Raw genomic sequence first — 20,105 nt, 5'->3', positions numbered from 1 at the left:
ACTTCTCTATGTGACCTGGCTCTATGCTGGTGTATATCTTGTGGCACTTTTCTATGTGACCTGGCTCTATGCTGGTGTATATCTTGTGGCACTTCTCTATGTGACCTGGCTCTATGCTGGTGTATATCTTGTGGCACCTTTCTATGTGACCTGGCTCTATGCTGGTGTATATCTTGTAGCACTTCTCTATGTGACCTGGCTCTATGCTGGTGTATATCTTGTAGCACTTCTCTATGTGACCTGGCTCTATGCTGGTGTATATCTTGTAGCACTTCTCTATGTGACCTGGCTCTATGCTGGTGTATATCTTGTAGCACTTCTCTATGTGACCTGGCTCTATGCTGGTGTATATCTTGTAGCACTTCTCTATGTGACCTGGCTCTATGCTGGTGTATATCTTGTGGCACTTCTCTATGTGACCTGGCTCTATGCTGGTGTATATCGTGTAGCACTTCTCTATGTGACCTGGCTCTATGCTGGTGTATATCTTGTAGCACTTTTCTATGTGACCTGGCTCTATGCTGGTGTATATCTTGTAGCACTTCTCTATGTGACCTGGCTCTATGCTGGTGTATATCTTGTGGCACTTCTCTATGTGACCTGGCTCTATGCTGGTGTATATCGTGTAGCACCTTTCTATGTGACCTGGCTCTATGCTGGTGTATATCTTGTAGCACCTTTCTATGTGACCTGGCTCTATGCTGGTGTATATCTTGTGGCACTTCTCTATGTGACCTGGCTCTATGCTGGTGTATATCGTGTGGCACTTTTCTATGTGACCTGGCTCTATGCCAGTATCTATATGGTTGCATTTACTCTGTATAGACTAATGTTGTTTTATACCTCCTGATGATCCCATAGCATTGCCTTGGGGGAAACGCGTCGAGGTAGTTAAGGTGTATGACTATGTAGTCACCCCTGACCAATCGTACTTTTGTATATGTCTGTACCACGTCATTGTTTTTTCTTTTCTTTCTGCATCCAGTTGATATATATCTATCTATGATTAATTATTATCCTCACCTCATACCTTGGTAATCTAGGAACATCCCTGCAGCACCCCCATAGGGACCTGTGAGGGGTAGGAGTCTAGGTACGTGGACAGGGGGTCTCCACCATTAGGAGCCCTCCCTGGGCTGAGGTTATATGATAGGGGTAGATATAGGGACAAATATCCCGTACCCCAGGTTACCAATTACACTGGATGTGATTATAGGATACACTATTCTGTTTGTATATTATTTATGTTATAACGAGTGGACACAATCGGGATCCCCTTTTAAGGTATACCAATAAAATTGTTATTTTAGGGGTTACTCTATATGCTGGAATTGTTTACAATTATATACCCTAATATATTTATGTATATTGACTCTGCTGGAAATTGACCTTCTGAGGAGAGGCTAGCCCGTGAAGACATCGGACACTGCGCCTTCTGAGGAGAGGCTAGCCCGTGAAGACGTCGGACACTGCGCCTTCTGAGGAGAGGCTAGCCCGTGAAGACGTCGGACACTGCGCCTTCTGAGGAGAGGCTAGCCCGTGAAGACGTCGGACACTGCGCCTTCTGAGGAGAGGTTAGCCCGTGAAGACGTCGGACACTGCGCCTTCTGAGGAGAGGTTAGCCCGTGAAGACGTCGGACACTGCGCCTTCTGAGGAGAGGCTAGCCCGTGAAGACGTCGGACACTGCGCCTTCTGAGGAGAGGCTAGCCCGTGAAGACGTCGGACACTGCACCTTCTGAGGAGAGGCTAGCCCGTGGAGACGTCGGACACTGCGCCTTCTGAGGAGAGGTTAGCCCGTGGAGACGTCGGACACTGCGCCTTCTGAGGAGAGGTTAGCCCGTGAAGACGTCGGACACTGCGCCTTCTGAGGAGAGGCTAGCCCGTGAAGACGTCGGACACTGCGCCTTCTGAAGAGAGGCTAGCCCGTGAAGACGTCGGACACTGCGCCTTCTGAGGAGAGGCTAGCCCGTGAAGACGTCGGACACTGCGCCTTCTGAGGAGAGGTTAGCCCGTGAAGACGTCGGACACTGCGCCTTCTGAGGAGAGGTTAGCCCGTGAAGACGTCGGACACTGCGCCTTCTGAGGAGAGGTTAGCCCGTGAAGACGTCGGACACTGCGCCTTCTGAGGAGAGGCTAGCCCGTGAAGACGTCGGACACTGCGCCTTCTGAGGAGAGGCTAGCCCGTGAAGACGTCGGACACTGCGCCTTCTGAGGAGAGGCTAGCCCGTGAAGACGTCGGACACTGCACCTTCTGAGGAGAGGCTAGCCCGTGGAGACGTCGGACACTGCGCCTTCTGAGGAGAGGTTAGCCCGTGGAGACGTCGGACACTGCACCTTCTGAGGAGAGGTTAGCCCGTGAAGACGTCGGACACTGCGCCTTCTGAGGAGAGGCTAGCCCGTGAAGACGTCGGACACTGCGCCTTCTGAAGAGAGGCTAGCCCGTGAAGACGTCGGACACTGCGCCTTCTGAGGAGAGGCTAGCCCGTGAAGACGTCGGACACTGCGCCTTCTGAGGAGAGGCTAGCCCGTGAAGACGTCGGACACTGCGCCTTCTGAGGAGAGGCTAGCCCGTGAAGACGTCGGACACTGCGCCTTCTGAGGAGAGGCTAGCCCGTGAAGACGTCGGACACTGCGCCTTCTGAAGAGAGGCTAGCCCGTGAAGACGTCGGACACTGCGCCTTCTGAGGAGAGGCTAGCCCGTGAAGACGTCGGACACTGCGCCTTCTGAGGAGAGGCTAGCCCGTGAAGACGTCGGACACTGCGCCTTCTGAGGAGAGGCTAGCCCGTGAAGACGTCGGACAATGCGCTTCACAGGGTTGTCTACGTGAGAATAGGCCGAAGGGGAAGGTTAAATGTGGAATCTGCTCGTTCAACTCTCCGGGTAAAACGCTGGATTTTGGAGGCGTTATTTCCTCACATGCGGGAGGACACGTGGAGTAATCTACGGACAGGCCGCGCCTCTGTATAGGGACAACCAGTCGGGGGACACGTGGAGTAATCTACGGACAGGCCGCTGCCGCCACCTCTGTATAGGGACAACCAGTCAGGAACACGTGGAGTAATCTACGGACAGGCCGCTGCCGCCACCTCTGTATAGGGACAACCAGTCGGGGACACATGGAGTAATCTACGGACAGGCCGCTGCCGCCACCTCTGTATAGGGACAACCAGTCAGGGACACATGGAGTAATCTACGGACAGGCCGCTGCCGCCACCTCTGTATAGGGACAACCAGTCAGGGACACATGGAGTAATCTACGGACAGGCCGCTGCCGCCACCTCTGTATAGGGACAACCAGTCGGGGGACACTTGGAGTAATCTACGGACAGGCCGCTGCCGCCACCTCTGTATAGGGACAACCAGTCAGGGACACATGGAGTAATCTACGGACAGGCCGCTGCCGCCACCTCTGTATAGGGACAACCAGTCGGGGGACACGTGGAGTAATCTACGGACAGGCCGCTGCTGCCACCTCTGTATAGGGACAACCAGTCGGGGGACACGTTAACTCTGCCCTGGATTTATCACACAGACGAGGGACGTACATGACGGGAGCTGTAAAATGCTGAACTGGTCCCTCGTCCACCACTAGGGGGGGCAGACGTCGTCTATTGCTGGAGGAGATGGATCCTACCCACAGAGGCCTCCGGGAAGTGCGCTCCGAAGGATGGAAATGATCGGAGCGGTTTCTGTGAATTTTGCGTTCTGCTATTGCTTTAGGCTACTTTCACACTAGCGGCACGGATCTCTGGCAGGCGGATCTGTCGGGTGAACAGCCTGTCGGATCCGTCCTGCCACTAGTGACCGTGTGCCCACGGACTGCCGCTCCGTCCCTACTGACTATAATGGGGGCAGAGTTCCGGCAAAAGGCTGCCGGAATAAAACTACGACATGTCTGACATTTATTCCGCAGCCTCTCTTATAGTCAATGGGGACGGAGCGGCAGTCCGGGGGCACGCGGTCACTAGCGGCAGGACGGATCCGCCTGCTGGAGGTCCGTGCCGCTAGTGTGAAAGTAGCCTTAATGATGTATACCATTTACAATCGGGACATGACCTGGGTAAGGTTTATTGAATGGTTTATACAGAGGCCTACACAGGCGTGGAACCTTTCCTGCCCCAGGAGAGAATTAATGCTTCACTTTTATTGTTGCTGATTAAATCTGAACTTGTGCTCTGTACCTTTAATTGAACTTAAACTATTGAACCAAAAATCAAATAAGTTAACAATACAGTCCCCGCTCCACTGTGATATCTGAAGTCAGTGGAGGGCGATCAGTGCGCCTCCTCTCACCCCCATTACCCCCAGTAGTCGGCTCACGGTGCCACTAAACACCTAATCTGAGTTGTGGGAGCGCGGAGCCGTCACCCACTGAGTGTGCCATGTGCCGTCACGCCAATATATATACCCTACTGACAGTGGCCACGGCAGACGGACAAAGCTCAGCTCTGACGCCGTGTCTGACACTGATACGTGGGCCGGCCGGACAACAGTGGAGCCATTTACTGGATTATAACCAGGGTCTGCCCCCAACATGTTACCCAGGGAATGGGCAGCAATGAGTGACCGTGACCTGCTGGAAGTATATAGAGGTCATGCTTTGATTGACAGACTAGGCATCCAATGAGCTCTGTAGCGTCATGGATCCCCCCCCCTACATCGTACCTTACTAGCTGGTTTTCCATGCAGGGCACACCATCATGATGCAGGTCGCAGAGGTCGGAGGTCATCAGTGATGTCCTGCCCAGCCGGTGGCTGCGCCGACACTCTGAGCATAGGATCCGATATTGTTGGACTACGCCTTTGTGCAAGGAGGAACAGGAGGAGCACTGCCAGAGCCCTGCAAAATGACCTCCAGCAGGCCACAAATGTGCATGTGTCTGCTCAAACGGTCAGAAACAGACTCCATGAGGGTGATATGAGGGCCCGACGTCCACAGGTGGGGGTTGTGCTTACAGCCCAACACCGTGCAGGACGTTTGGCATTTGCCAGAGAACACCAAGATTGGCAAATTCGCCACTGGCGCCCTGTGCTCTTCACAGATGAAAGCAGGTTCACACTGAGCACATGTGACAGACGTGACAGAGTCTGGAGACGCCGTGGAGAACGTTCTGCTGCCTGCAACATCCTCCAGCATGACCGGTTTGGCATTGGGTCAGTAATGGTGTGGGGTGGCATTTCTTTGGAGGGCCGCACAGCCCTCCATGTGCTCGCCAGAGGTATCCTGACTGCCATTAGGTACTGAGATGAGATCCTCAGACCCCTTGTGAGACCATATGCTGGTGCGGTTGGCCCTGGGTTCCTCGACCTCATGTGGCTGGAGTGTGTCAGCAGTTCCTGCAAGACGAAGGCAGTGATGCTATGGACTGGCCCGCCCATTCCCCAGACCTGAATCCAATTGAGCACATCTGGGACATCATGTCTCGCTCTATCCACCAACGTCACGTTGCACCACAGACTGTCCAGGAGTTGGCAGATGCTTTAGTCCAGGTCTGGGAGGAGATCCCTCAGGAGACCGTCCGCCACCTCATCAGGAGCATGTACAGGCGTTGTAGGGAGGTCATAGAGGCACGTGGAGGCCACACACACTACTGGGCCTCATTTTGACTTGTTTTAAGGACATTACATCAAAGTTGGATCAGCCTGTAGTGTGTTTTTCCACTTTAATTTTGAGTGTGACTCCAAATCCAGACCTCCATGGGTTGAAAAATTTGATTTCCATTTTTTTTATTTTTGTGTGATTTTGTTGTCAGCACATTCAACTATGTAAAGAACAAAGTATTTCAGAAGAATATTTAATGAACTCAGATCTAGGATGTGTTATTTTTGTGTTCCCTTTATTTTTTTGAGCAGTGTATACAGGGGAGCAAATCCTGCACTTGTGGCCCGTTGCTAATGTCTATCCCCAGCAAAATGTATACGGTGGAGGATGCCCACGGTGAACCACAAGTACCACAATAGACATCCTACACAAGGTAACAAGTCCTGAGAAGAGTCCCGGCCTCCTGAGAAGAGTCTCGGCCTCCTGAGAAGAGTCCCGACCTCCTGAGAAAACTCCCGGCCTCCTGAGAAGAGTCCCGACCTCCTGAGAAAACTCCCGGCCTCCTGAGAAGAGTCCCGGCCTCCTGAGAAGAGTCCCGGCCTCCTGAGAAGAGTCTTGACCTCCTGAGAAGAGTCTTGACCTCCTGAGAAGAGTCCCGGCCTCCTGAGAAGAGTCCCGGCCTCCTGAGAAGAGTTCCGGCCTCCTGAGAAGAGTCCCGGCCTCCTGAGAAGAGTCTTGACCTCCAGAGAAGAGTCCCAGCCTCCTGAGAAGAGTCCCGGCCTCCTGAGAAGAGTCCCGGCCTCCTGAGAAGAGTCTTGACCTCCTGAGAAGAGTCCCGGCCTCCTGAGAAGAGTCCCGGCCTCCTGAGAAGAGTCCCGGCCTCCTGAGAAGAGTTCCGGCCTCCTGAGAAGAGTCCCGGCCTCCTGAGAAGAGTCCCGGCCTCCTGAGAAGAGTCCCGGCCTCCTGAGAAGAGTCCCAACCTCCTGAGAAGAGTCCCGGCCTCCTGAGATACAAACTAAGAAGACAGGTTGGCATTAGCATGAGGTGCTCAAACCCCCATGCAGTTGTGTATATACACTGCTCAAAAAAATAAAGGGAACACTTAAACAACACAATGTAACTCCAAGTCAATCGCACTTCTGTGAAACCAAACTGTCCACTTAGGAAGCAACACTGAGTGACAATCAATCTCACATGCTGTTGTGCAAATGGGATAGACAACAGGTGGAAATTATAGGCAATTAGCAAGACACCCCCAATAAAGGAGTGGTTCTGCAGGTGGTGACCACAGACCACTTCTCAGTTCCTATGCTTCCTGGCTGATGTTTTGGTCACTTTTGAATGCTGGCGGTGCTTTCACTCTAGTGGTAGCATGAGACGGAGTCTACAACCCACACAAGTGGCTCAGGTAGTGCAGCTTATCCAGGATGGCACATCAATGCGAGCTGTGGCAAGAAGGTTTGCTGTGTCTGTCAGCGTAGTGTCCAGAGCATGGAGGCGCTACCAGGAGACAGGCCAGTACATCAGGAGACGTGGAGGAGGCCGTAGGAGGGCAACAACCCAGCAGCAGGACCGCTACCTCTGCCTTTGTGCAAGGAGGAACAGGAGGAGCACTGCCAGAGCCCTGCAAAATGACCTCCAGCAGGCCACAAATGTGCATGTGTCTGCTCAAACGGTCAGAAACAGACTCCATGAGGGTGATATGAGGGCCCGACGTCCACAGGTGGGGGTTGTGCTTACAGCCCAACACCGTGCAGGACGTTTGGCATTTGCCAGAGAACACCAAGATTGGCAAATTCGCCACTGGCGCCCTGTGCTCTTCACAGATGAAAGCAGGTTCACACTGAGCACATGTGACAGACGTGACAGAGTCTGGAGACGCCGTGGAGAACGTTCTGCTGCCTGCAACATCCTCCAGCATGACCGGTTTGGCATTGGGTCAGTAATGGTGTGGGGTGGCATTTCTTTGGAGGGCCGCACAGCCCTCCATGTGCTCGCCAGAGGTAGCCTGACTGCCATTAGGTACCGAGATGAGATCCTCAGACCCCTTGTGAGACCATATGCTGGTGCGGTTGGCCCTGGGTTCCTCCTAATGCAAGACAATGCTAGACCTCATGTGGCTGGAGTGTGTCAGCAGTTCCTGCAAGACGAAGGCATTGATGCTATGGACTGGCCCGCCCGTTCCCCAGACCTGAATCCAATTGAGCACATCTGGGAGATCATGTCTCGCTCTATCCACCAACGTCACGTTGCACCACAGACTGTCCAGGAGTTGGCAGATGCTTTAGTCCAGGTCTGGGAGGAGATCCCTCAGGAGACCGTCCGCCACCTCATCAGGAGCATGCACAGGCGTTGTAGGGAGGTCATACAGGCACGTGGAGGCCACACACACTACTGAGCCTCATTTTGACTTGTTTTAAGGACATTACATCAAAGTTGGATCAGCCTGTAGTGTGTTTTTCCACTTTAATTTTGAGTGTGACTCCAAATCCAGACCTCCATGGGTTAAAAAATTTGATTTCCATTTTTTTATTTTTGTGTGATTTTGTTGTCAGCACATTCAACTATGTAAAGAACAAAGGATTTCAGAAGAATATTTAATTATCTCAGATCTAGGATTTGTTATTTTTCTGTTCCCTTTATTTTTTTGAGCAGTGTGTATATATAGGGGAGCAGATCCTGCACTTGTGGCCCGTTGCTAATGGCTATCCCCAGCAAAATGCATACGGTGGAGGATGCCCACGGTGAACCACAAGTACCACAATAGACATCCTACACAAGGTAACAAGTCCTGAGAAGAGTCCCGGCCTCCTGAGAAGAGTCCCGGCCTCCTGAGAAGAGTCCCGACCTCCTGAGAAAACTCCCGGCCTCCTGAGAAGAGTCCCGGCCTCCTGAGAAAACTCCCGGCCTCCTGAGAAGAGTCCCGACCTCCTGAGAAGAGTCCCGACCTCCTGAGAAAACTCCCGGCCTCCTGAGAAGAGTCCCGGCCTCCTGAGAAAACTCCCGGCCTCCTGAGAAGAGTCCCGACCTCCTGAGAAAACTCCCGGCCTCCTGAGAAGAGTCCCGGCCTCCTGAGAAGAGTCCCGACCTCCTGAGAAAACTCCCGGCCTCCTGAGAAGAGTCCCGACCTCCTGAGAAAACTCCCGGCCTCCTGAGAAGAGTCCCGGCCTCCTGAGAAGAGTCCCGACCTCCTGAGAAAACTCCCGGCCTCCTGAGAAGAGTCCCGACCTCCTGAGAAGAGTCCCGGCCTCCTGAGAAGAGTCCCGACCTCCTGAGAAAACTCCCGGCCTCCTGAGAAGAGTCCCGACCTCCTGAGAAAACTCCCGGCCTCCTGAGAAGAGTCCCGGCCTCCTGAGAAGAGTCCCGGCCTCCTGAGAAGAGTCCCGGCCTCCTGAGAAGAGCCCCGGCCTCCTGAGAAGAGCCCCGGCCATTCCTGCTCTCCCGCCCACCTGCTGATGACTGACCGGCTTCGACCCAGTTTTCTCCCATTCCTTCTAGGAGAGAACTGCCAATCATCAGCAGATGGCGGAGAGCAGGAGATTATAATAACCAGGACTCTTCTCAGGAGATTATAATGACCAGGACTCTTCTTAGGAGATTATAATGACCAGGACTCTTCTCAGGTAGATTATAATAACCAGGACTCTTTTCAGGAGATTATAATGAACAGGACTCTTTTCAGGAGATTATAATGACCAGGACTCTTCTCAGGAGATTATAATGACCAGGACTCTTCTCAGGAGATTATAATACCCAGGACTCTTCTCAGGAGATTATAATGACCAGGACTCTTCTCAGGAGATTATAATGACCAGGACTCTTCTCAGGAGATTATAATGACCGGGACTCTTCTCAGGAGATTATAATGACCAGGACTCTTCTCAGGAGATTATAATTTGTTAATATTACTGGGGGCACTATTCTTACTGGGGGCACTAATGGGGGCATTAATATTACTGGGGGCACTAATGGGGGCATTAATATTACTGGGGGCATTAATATTACTGGGGGCACTAATGGGGGCATTAATATTACTGGGGGCATTAATATTACTGGGGGCACTAATATTACTGGGGGCATTACTATATTGGGGGCCCCAGTATGACACGCCCAGCATGACACGCCCAGCTGGCCACCCTACAGGATGTTCCGGGCTCCCGGACACCGGACACCAGAGCGCCGGGCGCCATTTTCTTGAAGCACTCGCCAAGCGTCTTACAAAATGGCGACAAGACCGCAGCCTAAAGCGCACGCCCTCAGCTCCCGTTTGGGTTTAGGTACCTGGCAGAGCCATCCCGCCCCCTGGTGGTGTAGTCCGGAATTGTTCGCACAACGCCGTGGACGACTACATCTCACACATACACAAGGGCGTTTGCCCAACCTGCCAGTACTAATCATGACGGCATAGACCCGCGCGTGTGACCAGTTACAGTGCGGCCGCGTCACAGCAGGAAGTGATGAGAAGGATGTGGGCGGAGTCAGGGAAATCTCCCGGAACACCCGTCTACTGCCCCCTATGGGTGACCTGCTCGTCAAAAGCGGCGAATACCTGACTCCTCCCCGTACGGTCTCTACGCCAGCTCCCTGACTCCTCCCACATCTTCCTCATCACATGATCACTCCCTAGTATATCTCCTCCAGCTACCTGACTCTTGTAACACGTGACAGAGGTCACGTGGTGACGCCACCATCACAGCCATATTGGTACACCCACGCAGGTCCTGGTGGAGGTGTGATGCTCTGTAGGAATGTTAGAAGAAGTGAGAGGTCGAGGGGCCCACGGGCTCCTCATAATGACAGGTAAGATGGCTGGAGGCATCACATCCCCTCATGTGTGGAGGAGACACAGGGCGCTCCCTGGGCAGGTGGAGGAGACACAGGGCGCTCCCTGGACTGGTGGAGGAGACACAGGGCGCTCCCTGGGCAGGTGGAGGAGACACGGGGCGCTCCCTGGACTGGTGGAGGAGACACGGGGCGCTCCCTGGACTGGTGGAGGAGACACGGGGCGCGCCCTGGGCAGGTGGAGGAGACACGGGGCGCTCCCTGGGCAGGTGGAGGAGACACGGGGCGCTCCCTGGGCTGGTGGAGGAGACACGGGGCGCGCCCTGGGCAGGTGGAGGAGACACGGGGCGCTCCCTGGGCAGGTGGAGGAGGCACGGGGCGCTCCCTGGGCAGGTGGAGGAGACACGGGGCGCTCCCTGGGCAGGTGGAGGAGACACGGGGCGCTCCCTGGGCAGGTGGAGGAGACACGGGGCGCTCCCTGGGCAGGTGGAGGAGACACGGGGCGCTCCCTGGACTGGTGGAGGAGACACGGGGCGCTCCCTGGACTGGTGGAGGAGACACGGGGCGCTCCCTGGGCAGGTGGAGGAGACACGGGGCGCTCCCTGGGCTGGTGGAGGAGACACGGGGCGCTCCCTGGGCTGGTGGAGGAGACACGGGGCGCGCCCTGGGCAGGTGGAGGAGACACAGGGGGCTCCCTGGGCTGATGGAGGAGACACGGGGCGCTCCCTGGGCTGGTGGAGGAGACACGGGGCGCTCCCTGGGCTGGTGGAGGAGACACGGGGCGCTCCCTGGGCTGGTGGAGGAGACACGGGGCGCTCCCTGGGCTGGTGGAGGAGACACGGGGCGCTCCCTGGGCTGGTGGAGGAGACACGGGGCGCGCCCTGGGCAGGTGGAGGAGACACGGGGCGCGCCCTGGGCAGGTGGAGGAGACACAGGGGCTCCCTGGGCAGGTGGAGGAGACACAGGGCGCTCCCTGGGCGGGTGGCGGAGGCACGGGGCGCTCCCTGTGCGCATAGCGGAGGCATGTGGTACCCCCCCATAGGTGAAGTGTGATGTGCAAGCGCCATGTTTTAGTACCTCCAGATTTTCTGGCTCCTTATATGGTGACTGCCATCTTTCCTGTGACTTATTTCCACAGACAGTGCCTTCCATTCTGGCCTCAGATTACTGTACAGCTTCATCATGGCCGCACTTCAGAGGTAAGTGACTCCGGGAAGTGACCTCAGACATAAAACCTGGACTGCGAGTTTCCATAACACAGGACACGCCCCTGGTACCCTAACCTGGCATAAGATGGGCAATAAAATGACCAGTGAGAAGAAACTGGACGTAGATAGAGGATGGTAGAGGTGGATGTGAGGAGAGGCTGGCCGATGGTGGAGGTGGATGTGAGGAGAGGCTGGCCGATGGTGGAGGTGGATGTGAGGAGAGGCTGGCCGATGGTGGAGGTAGATGTGAGGAGAGGCTGGCCGATGGTGGAGGTAGATGTGAGGAGAGGCTGGAAGATGGTGGAGGTAGATGTGAGGAGAGGCTGGCCGATGGTGGAGGTAGATGTGAGGAGAGGCTGGAAGATGGTGGAGGTAGATGTGAGGAGAGGCTGGCCGATGGTGGAGGTAGATGTGAGGAGAGGCTGGCCGATGGTGGAGGTAGATGTGAGGAGAGGCTGGCCGATGGTGGAGGTAGATGTGAGGAGAGGCTGGCCGATGGTGGAGGTAGATGTGAGGAGAGGCTGGCCGATGGTGGAGGTAGATGTGAGGAGAGGCTGGCCGATGGTGGAGGTAGATGTGAGGAGAGGCTGGCCGATGGTGGAGGTAGATGTGAGGAGAGGCTGGCCGATGGTGGAGGTAGATGTGAGGAGAGGCTGGCCGATGGTGGAGGTAGATGTGAGGAGAGGCTGGCCGATGGTGGAGGTAGATGTGAGGAGAGGCTGGCCGATGGTGGAGGTAGATGTGAGGAGAGGCTGGCCGATGGTGGAGGATTGTGGAGGTGGATGTGTCACAGACATACCGAAACATACGGACGTTCCCATGACAGGTGGCAGGAGATCTGTGAGACTGGTAACACGTGGTTTGATCTGACATGTCTTCCTTTTGGATCAAATGACATCTGTGTTGTTTCTGGAAACCTTCTTTCCCCAGGTGTGACTATTGTGGTCAATTAACCTTCTCTATTTATAGTTGTCTCTCCCACTATGCTGTGCGGTTTATAGCTTCTGTTGGACTTGTGGTTAGCTTGTGTTTGGTTCTCGGCTGAGTTCCTGGTGCTACCAAAGCTTCATTGAAGATAAGGGTTTCCTTTCCCTTTTTGTATTTTGTTTTTTTATATATACACACACACACACAGTCAGGTCCATAAATATTGGGACATGGACACAATTCTAACATTTTTGGCTCTATACACCACCACAATGGGTGTGAGATAAAACATACAAGATGTGCTTTACCTGCAGACTGTCAGCTGTAATCTGAGGGATTTACATCCAAATCAGGTGAACGGTGCAGGAATTACAGCAGTTTGCATATGTGCCTCCCACTTGTTAAGGGACCAGAAGTAATGGGACAGAATAATAATAACTCAAACATTCACTTTTTAATACTTGGTTACAAATCCTTTGCAGTCAATTACAGCCTGAAGTCTGGAACGCATAGACATCACCAGACGCTGGTCTCATCCCTGGTGATGCTCTGCCAGGCCTCTACTGCCACTGTCTTCAGTTCCTGCTTGTTCTTGGGGCATTTTCCCTTCAGTTTTCTCTTCAGCAAGTGAAATGCATGCTCAATCGGATTCAGGTCCGGGGATTGACTCGGCCATTGCAGAACATTCCACTTCTTTCCCTTAAACTCTTTGGTTGCTTTTGCAGTATGCTTTGGGCCATTGTCCATCTGCCCTGTGAAGCGCCGTCCAATGAGTTCTGAAGCATTTGGCTGAATATGAGCAGATAATATTGCCCGAAACCCTTCAGAATCCATCCTGCTGCTTTTGTCAGCAGTCACATCATCAATAAATACAAGAGAAGCAGTTCCATTGGCAGCCATACATGCCCACGCCATGACACTACCACCACCATGCTTCACTGATGAGGTGGTATGCTTAGGATCATGAGCAGCTCCTTTCCTTCTCCATACTCTTCTCTTCCCATCACTCTGGTACAAGTTGATCTTGGTCTCATCTGTCCATAGGATGTTGTTCCGGAACTGTGAAGGCTTTTTTAGATGTCGTTTGGCAAACTCTAATCTGGCCTTCCTGTTTTTGAGGCTCACCGATGGTTTCCATCTTGTGGTGAACCCTCTGTATTCACTCTGGTGAAGTCTTCTCCTGATGGTTGACTGACACACATACACCTACCTCCTGGAGAGGGTTCTTGATCTGGACAACTGTTGTGAAGGGCGTTTTCTTCACCAGGGAAAGAATTCTTCGCTCATCCACCACAGTTGTTTTCCGTGGTCTTCCGGGTCTTTTGGTGTTGCTGAGCTCACCGGTGCGGTCCTTCTTTATAAGAATGTTCCAAACAGTTGTTTTGGCCAGGCCTAATGTTTTTGCTATCTCTCTGATGGGTTTGTGGTGTTTTTCAGCCTAATGATGGCTTCACTGATAGTGACAGCTCTTTGGATCTCATCTTGAGAGTTGACAGCAACAGATTCCAAATGCAGATAGCAGACTGGAAATGACCTCTGGACCTTTTATCTGCTCATTGTAATTGGGATAATGAGGGAATAACACACACCTGGCCATGGAACAGCTGAGAAGACAATTGTCCCATTACTTTTGGCCCCTTAACAAGTGGGAGGCACATATGTAACTGCTGTAATTCCTGCACCGTTCACCTGATTTGGATGTAAATCCCCTCAGATTACAGCTGACAGTCTGCAGGTAAAGCACATCTTGTCCGTTTCATCTCACATCCATTGTGGTGGTGAATAGAGCCAGAAATGTTAGAATTGTGTCCGTGTCCCAATATTTATGGACCTGACTGTATATTTGTGTGTCGCCTTTCCCTGTTGTTTGTCATCAGGCCTGAGGGAGACTCCTGTTCGTCCTTCCCTTTGGAGGAACAGGTAGACTCAGTCCTGACATTAGTTCCGGGGTTCTATAGGGTGAGATAGGACACTAGGTATCCGGTGTATGAACTTACCTGCCTTTGGGGCTTGTTCATACTGGTGGTCTGTTAGGACTGGAGTTAGGGTTTTCTCTAGGGGGTGTCCATCTCCTTTCCCTAGTTTCCAGGCCTTATTCCCTCACCCCTTTCTCTCCTATGTTTGGTGTGGTGTTTTCCTCCCATTTTGTTTAGGGAGGCGTGCAAACTGTATTTTAGGCCACGTCCACACTCCTCTGGGGATGAGAATCGGGGAGTCAGGGCGGTTATTTCGTTGCCTAAGGGGGACTCTTAGTCTTGGGCCTTTTCTCTGCTGATCGGATCGCAGTCTCTCCGGTCGGTGGATGACATTTTCAAAGCTCTGGGTCTCTTCTGTGATGACCCGGACCGGACCTTGCTGGCCGAGACCACGCTACGTGGCCTTCTTCAGGGAGAGCGTCCTGCTGAGATCGATTGCTCTGAGTTTAGACGGTGGGTTACAGACACGGAGTGGAGCGATCCGGCTCTCCGTAGCCAGTTCTGTCAGGGATTATCAGGGAGGCTGAAGGACGCTTCGTCCTTTCATGAGAATCCTGAGTCTCTGGAGGCCGCTACGTCTCTGGCCATACGCATTGATAGACGCCTGAGAGAGATCTAGGGGCCCCACTCTCAGGACCTTCTATCACATGATGCGTCTTCCTCCGACACTTTGGGTGAAGATACTCCTGGGTTTATGTCTGGGGAAGAACCTATGCAATTAGGGGGAGCTACTCCTGGATCTGCTTTTAAGCATAGTAGGCCTCATGCACACGACCGTTGGGTGCATCCGCGTCCGTTCCATCATTTTTAAAAGTTTAGCGGAGGTCTCATTCATTTCTATGGAGCTGTGAAAAAAAACTGATAGTCCTCCACGTCCGTGATAGTCCTCAGTTTTTTTTTTTCTCCGCGTCCGTGATTCCAGTCAGTCAAAAAAATATAACCTGTCCTATTTTTGTCAGTGGAAAATGGAGGACGGACCCATTCAAGTCAATGGGTCCGTCAAAAAAAACTGATGCACAACTGGTATTTTATCCGTGTCCGCGTCAGTGTCCGTTTTTTCTACAAGACCTTGGTGCAATAAAATTACACTTTTCATTAACCTTCCTTTTTTTTTTTTTTCCCTGTCAGACAAAAAAAAGGAAGACACAAGGAAACACAACTGAAGCAAAATCGGACACGGACCACTGAAGCCAAATCACTGACAGTGAAAAAAACACTGTCGTGTGCATGAGGCCTTGGTGGTAGGAAGGGAGTGTTTTTTCTGCCGACAATAGGGACATTTTATCGATGTATGTCCATGGATTCAGCGTCAAAAAGAAAAAAAAAGGGGACGTCTAATTCCCATCTGACTCTTGGAGGGTGAGAGTCAGGGAACGTGCAGAGGGGGCGCTAGAGTCCAAGACGGTGGGGATTGAGGTGTTTATCGACAGCGGGGCCGGGGTGAACCTGATTGATGCTCAGGTTGTCTCCAAGTACATTACAGAAAAACATTTCCATTTTTGCTCTTAATCCGCACCTATAACTCAGAAGTGTTCACCTCAGATGGTGCCTGATATCAGATGAAGAGTTGGGTGGCTTCCATCAGGAGTTCATCTCGTGTTTTGTGTTGGAGGGTCTCCCTGCTCCGGTGGTCCTGGGTTTACCGTGGTTGAGCAAGCAGAATCCAACCATCGATTGGCAAGCGAGACCGATTCTGGATTGGGGTGATTATTGCATTGACAATTGTCTGACCCGAAAGACCGGCCATGAGAGAGAATATCACCGAGAGTTTGGCTAAAGGACACATAGGACCTTCCAAGTCTCCAGGGGCTGCAGGGTTCTTCTTTGTTAAAAAAAAGGACGGAGGTCTTCGGCCATGTCCGGACTTCCGTGAGCTCAGTCGGATTACTGTCCGTGATCCTTACCCCCTTCCTTTGATGCCTGATTTGTTTAACCAGATTGCTGGTGCCGCGGTGTTCTCCAAGTTGGGCTTAAGGGGGGCTATAATCTGGTCAGGACGAGAAATGGCTGAAAAATGATGTCTGGTCTGAAAGGAGAAGATGAGGAAAGAGAACGTCTACATCAAAGAGACATCACTGGATGGAAGAGGTATGGGGCGCTGTATTACTCTGGATGTAAGAGGTATGGGGCGCTGTATTACCCTGGATGTAAGAGGTATGTGGCGCTGTATTACCCTGTATGTAAGAGGTATGAGGCGCTGTATTACCCTGTATGTAAGAGGTATGTGGCGCTGTATTACCCTGTATGTAAGAGGTATGAGGCGCTGTATTACCCTGGATGTAAGAGGTATGAGGCGCTGTATTACCCTGGATGTAAGAGGTATGGGGCGCTGTATTACCCTGGATGTAAGAGGTATGAGGCGCTGTATTACCCTGGATGTAAGAGGTATGTGCGCTGTATTACCCTGTATGGAAGAGGTATGGGGCGCTGTATTACCCTGGATGTAAGAGGTATGAGGCGCTGTATTACCCTGGATGTAAGAGGTATGTGCGCTGTATTACCCTGGATGTAAGAGGTATGGGGCGCTGTATTACCCTGGATGTAAGAGGTATGGGGCGCTGTATTACTCTGGATGTAAGAGGTATGGGGCGCTGTATTACCCTGGATGTAAGAGGTATGGGGCGCTGTATTACACTGGATCTAAGAGGTATGGGGCGCTGTATTACCCTGTATGTAAGAGGTATGTGCGCTGTATTACCCTGGATGTAAGAGGTATGGGGCGCTGTATTACCCTGTATGTAAGAGGTATGAGGCGCTGTATTACCCTGTATGTAAGAGGTATGAGGCGCTGTATTACCCTGGATGTAAGAGGTATGAGGCGCTGTATTACCCTGGATGTAAGAGGTATGGGGCGCTGTATTACCCTGGATGTAAAAGGTATGTGGCGCTGTATTACCCTGTATGTAAGAGGTATGGGGCGCTGTATTACCCTGGATGTAAGAGGTATGAGGCGCTGTATTACCCTGGATGTAAGAGGTATGAGGCGCTGTATTACCCTGGATGTAAGAGGTATGAGGCGCTGTATTACCCTGGATGTAAGAGGTATGGGGGCGCTGTATTACCCTGGATGTAAGAGGTATGGGGCGCTGTATTACTCTGGATGTAAGAGGTATGTGGCGCTGTATTACCCTGTATGTAAGAGGTATGGGGCGCTGTATTACCCTGGATGTAAGAGGTATGAGGCGCTGTATTACCCTGGATGTAAGAGGTATGGGGCGCTGTATTACCCTGGATGTAAGAGGTATGAGGCGCTGTATTACCCTGGATGTAAGAGGTATGAGGCGCTGTATTACCCTGGATGTAAGAGGTATGAGGCGCTGTATTACCCTGGATGTAAGAGGTATGGGGGCGCTGTATTACCCTGGATGTAAGAGGTATGGGGCGCTGTATTACTCTGGATGTAAGAGGTATGTGGCGCTGTATTACCCTGTATGTAAGAGGTATGGGGCGCTGTATTACCCTGGATGTAAGAGGTATGAGGCGCTGTATTACCCTGGATGTAAGAGGTATGGGGCGCTGTATTACCCTGGATGTAAGAGGTATGAGGCGCTGTATTACCCTGGATGTAAGAGGTATGGGGCGCTGTATTACCCTGGATGTAAGAGGTATGAGGCGCTGTATTACCCTGGATGTAAGAGGTATGAGGCGCTGTATTACCCTGTATGTAAGAGGTATGGGGCGCTGTATTACCCTGGATGTAAGAGGTATGGGGCGCTGTATTACCCTGGATGTAAGAGGTATGGGGCGCTGTATTACCCTGGATGTAAGAGGTATGAGGCGCTGTATTACCCTGGATGTAAGAGGTATGGGGGCGCTGTATTACCCTGGATGTAAGAGGTATGGGGCGCTGTATTACTCTGGATGTAAGAGGTATGTGGCGCTGTATTACCCTGTATGTAAGAGGTATGGGGCGCTGTATTACCCTGGATGTAAGAGGTATGAGGCGCTGTATTACCCTGTATGTAAGAGGTATGGGGCGCTGTATTACCCTGGATGTAAGAGGTATGAGGCGCTGTATTACCCTGTATGTAAGAGGTATGGGGCGCTGTATTACCCTGGATGTAAGAGGTATGAGGCGCTGTATTACCCTGGATGTAAGAGGTATGGGGCGCTGTATTACCCTGGATGTAAGAGGTATGAGGCGCTGTATTACCCTGGATGTAAGAGGTATGAGGCGCTGTATTACCCTGGATGTAAGAGGTATGGGGCGCTGTATTACTCTGGATGTAAGAGGTATGTGCGCTGTATTACCCTGTATGTAAGAGGTATGAGGCGCTGTATTACCCTGGATGTAAGAGGTATGAGGCGCTGTATTACCCTGGATGTAAGAGGTATGGGGCGCTGTATTACTCTGGATGTAAGAGGTATGTGCGCTGTATTACCCTGTATGTAAGAGGTATGGGGCGCTGTATTACCCTGGATGTAAGAGGTATGAGGCGCTGTATTACCCTGGATGTAAGAGGTATGAGGCGCTGTATTACCCTGGATGTAAGAGGTATGAGGCGCTGTATTACCCTGGATGTAAGAGGTATGGGGCGCTGTATTACTCTGGATGTAAGAGGTATGAGGCGCTGTATTACCCTGTATGTAAGAGGTATGGGGCGCTGTATTACCCTGGATGTAAGAGGTATGGGGCGCTGTATTACCCTGGATGTAAGAGGTATGGGGCGCTGTATTACCCTGGATGTAAGAGGTATGAGGCGCTGTATTACCCTGGATGTAAGAGGTATGAGGCGCTGTATTACCCTGGATGTAAGAGGTATGGGGCGCTGTATTACTCTGGATGTAAGAGGTATGAGGCGCTGTATTACCCTGGATGTAAGAGGTATGAGGCGCTGTATTACCCTGGATGTAAGAGGTATGAGGCGCTGTATTACCCTGGATGTAAGAGGTATGGGGCGCTGTATTACCCTGGATGTAAGAGGTATGAGGCGCTGTATTACCCTGTATGTAAGAGGTATGGGGCGCTGTATTACCCTGGATGTAAGAGGTATGAGGAGCTGTATTACCCTGTATGTAAGAGGTATGGGGCGCTGTATTACCCTGGATGTAAGAGGTATGAGGCGCTGTATTACCCTGTATGTAAGAGGTATGGGGCGCTGTATTACCCTGGATGTAAGAGGTATGGGGCGCTGTATTAGGCTACTTTCACACTTGCGTTCGGAGCGGATCCGTCTGGTGTCTGCACAGACGGATCCGCTCCGATAATGCAGACGTTCGCATCCGTTCAGAACGGATCCGTCTGCATTAAAACTTAGAAAATTTTCTAAGTATGAAAGTAGCCTGAGCGGATCCGTCCAGACTTTACATTGTAAGTCAATGGGGAACGGATCCGCTTGAAGATTGAGCCATATGGTGTCATCTTCAAGCGGATCCGTCCCCATTGACTTACATTGTAAGTCTGGACGGATCCGCTCGCCTCCGCGCGGCCAGGCGGACACCCGAACGCTGCAAGCAGCATTCAGGTGTCCGCTCACTGAGAATGCATTGGGGCCAGACGGATGCGTTCGGGGCCGCTCGTGAGCCCCTTCAAACGGAGCGCACGAGCGGACACCCGAACGCTAGTGTGAAAGTAGCCTTACCCTGTATGTAAGAGGTATGGGGCGCTGTATTACCCTGGATGTAAGAGGTATGAGGCGCTGTATTACCCTGGATGTAAGAGGTATGG

At 52.3% G+C, this 20,105-nt stretch overlaps 1 protein-coding gene across 2 annotated transcripts in view; it reads left to right on the top strand.

Annotated features, from left to right (window-relative positions):
- The first annotated feature begins 10,013 nt into the window (after window positions 1–10,013).
- The window catches only part of ELP5 (elongator acetyltransferase complex subunit 5), a 34,235-nt gene continuing 24,143 nt past the window's right edge, over window positions 10,014–20,105 (top strand). Inside the window, exons 1-2 of one of the 2 annotated variants that reach the window (XM_040415418.1) lie at window positions 10,014–10,344; window positions 11,465–11,525. In XM_040415418.1, the coding sequence (XP_040271352.1) occupies window positions 10,293–10,344; window positions 11,465–11,525 (113 nt within the window). In that variant the 5' untranslated portion in view covers window positions 10,014–10,292. The remainder of the gene's footprint in view (window positions 10,345–11,464; window positions 11,526–20,105) is intronic. The other variant, XM_040415417.1, reaches the window with a different exon arrangement.

This window comes from Bufo bufo, chromosome 1 (assembly GCF_905171765.1).
Source record: "Bufo bufo chromosome 1, aBufBuf1.1, whole genome shotgun sequence".
In the NCBI taxonomy this organism is placed as follows: domain Eukaryota; kingdom Metazoa; phylum Chordata; class Amphibia; order Anura; family Bufonidae; genus Bufo; species Bufo bufo.
Note: the sequence above shows the minus strand (reverse complement) of the source record. Positions and strands in the feature narration are given on the sequence as shown.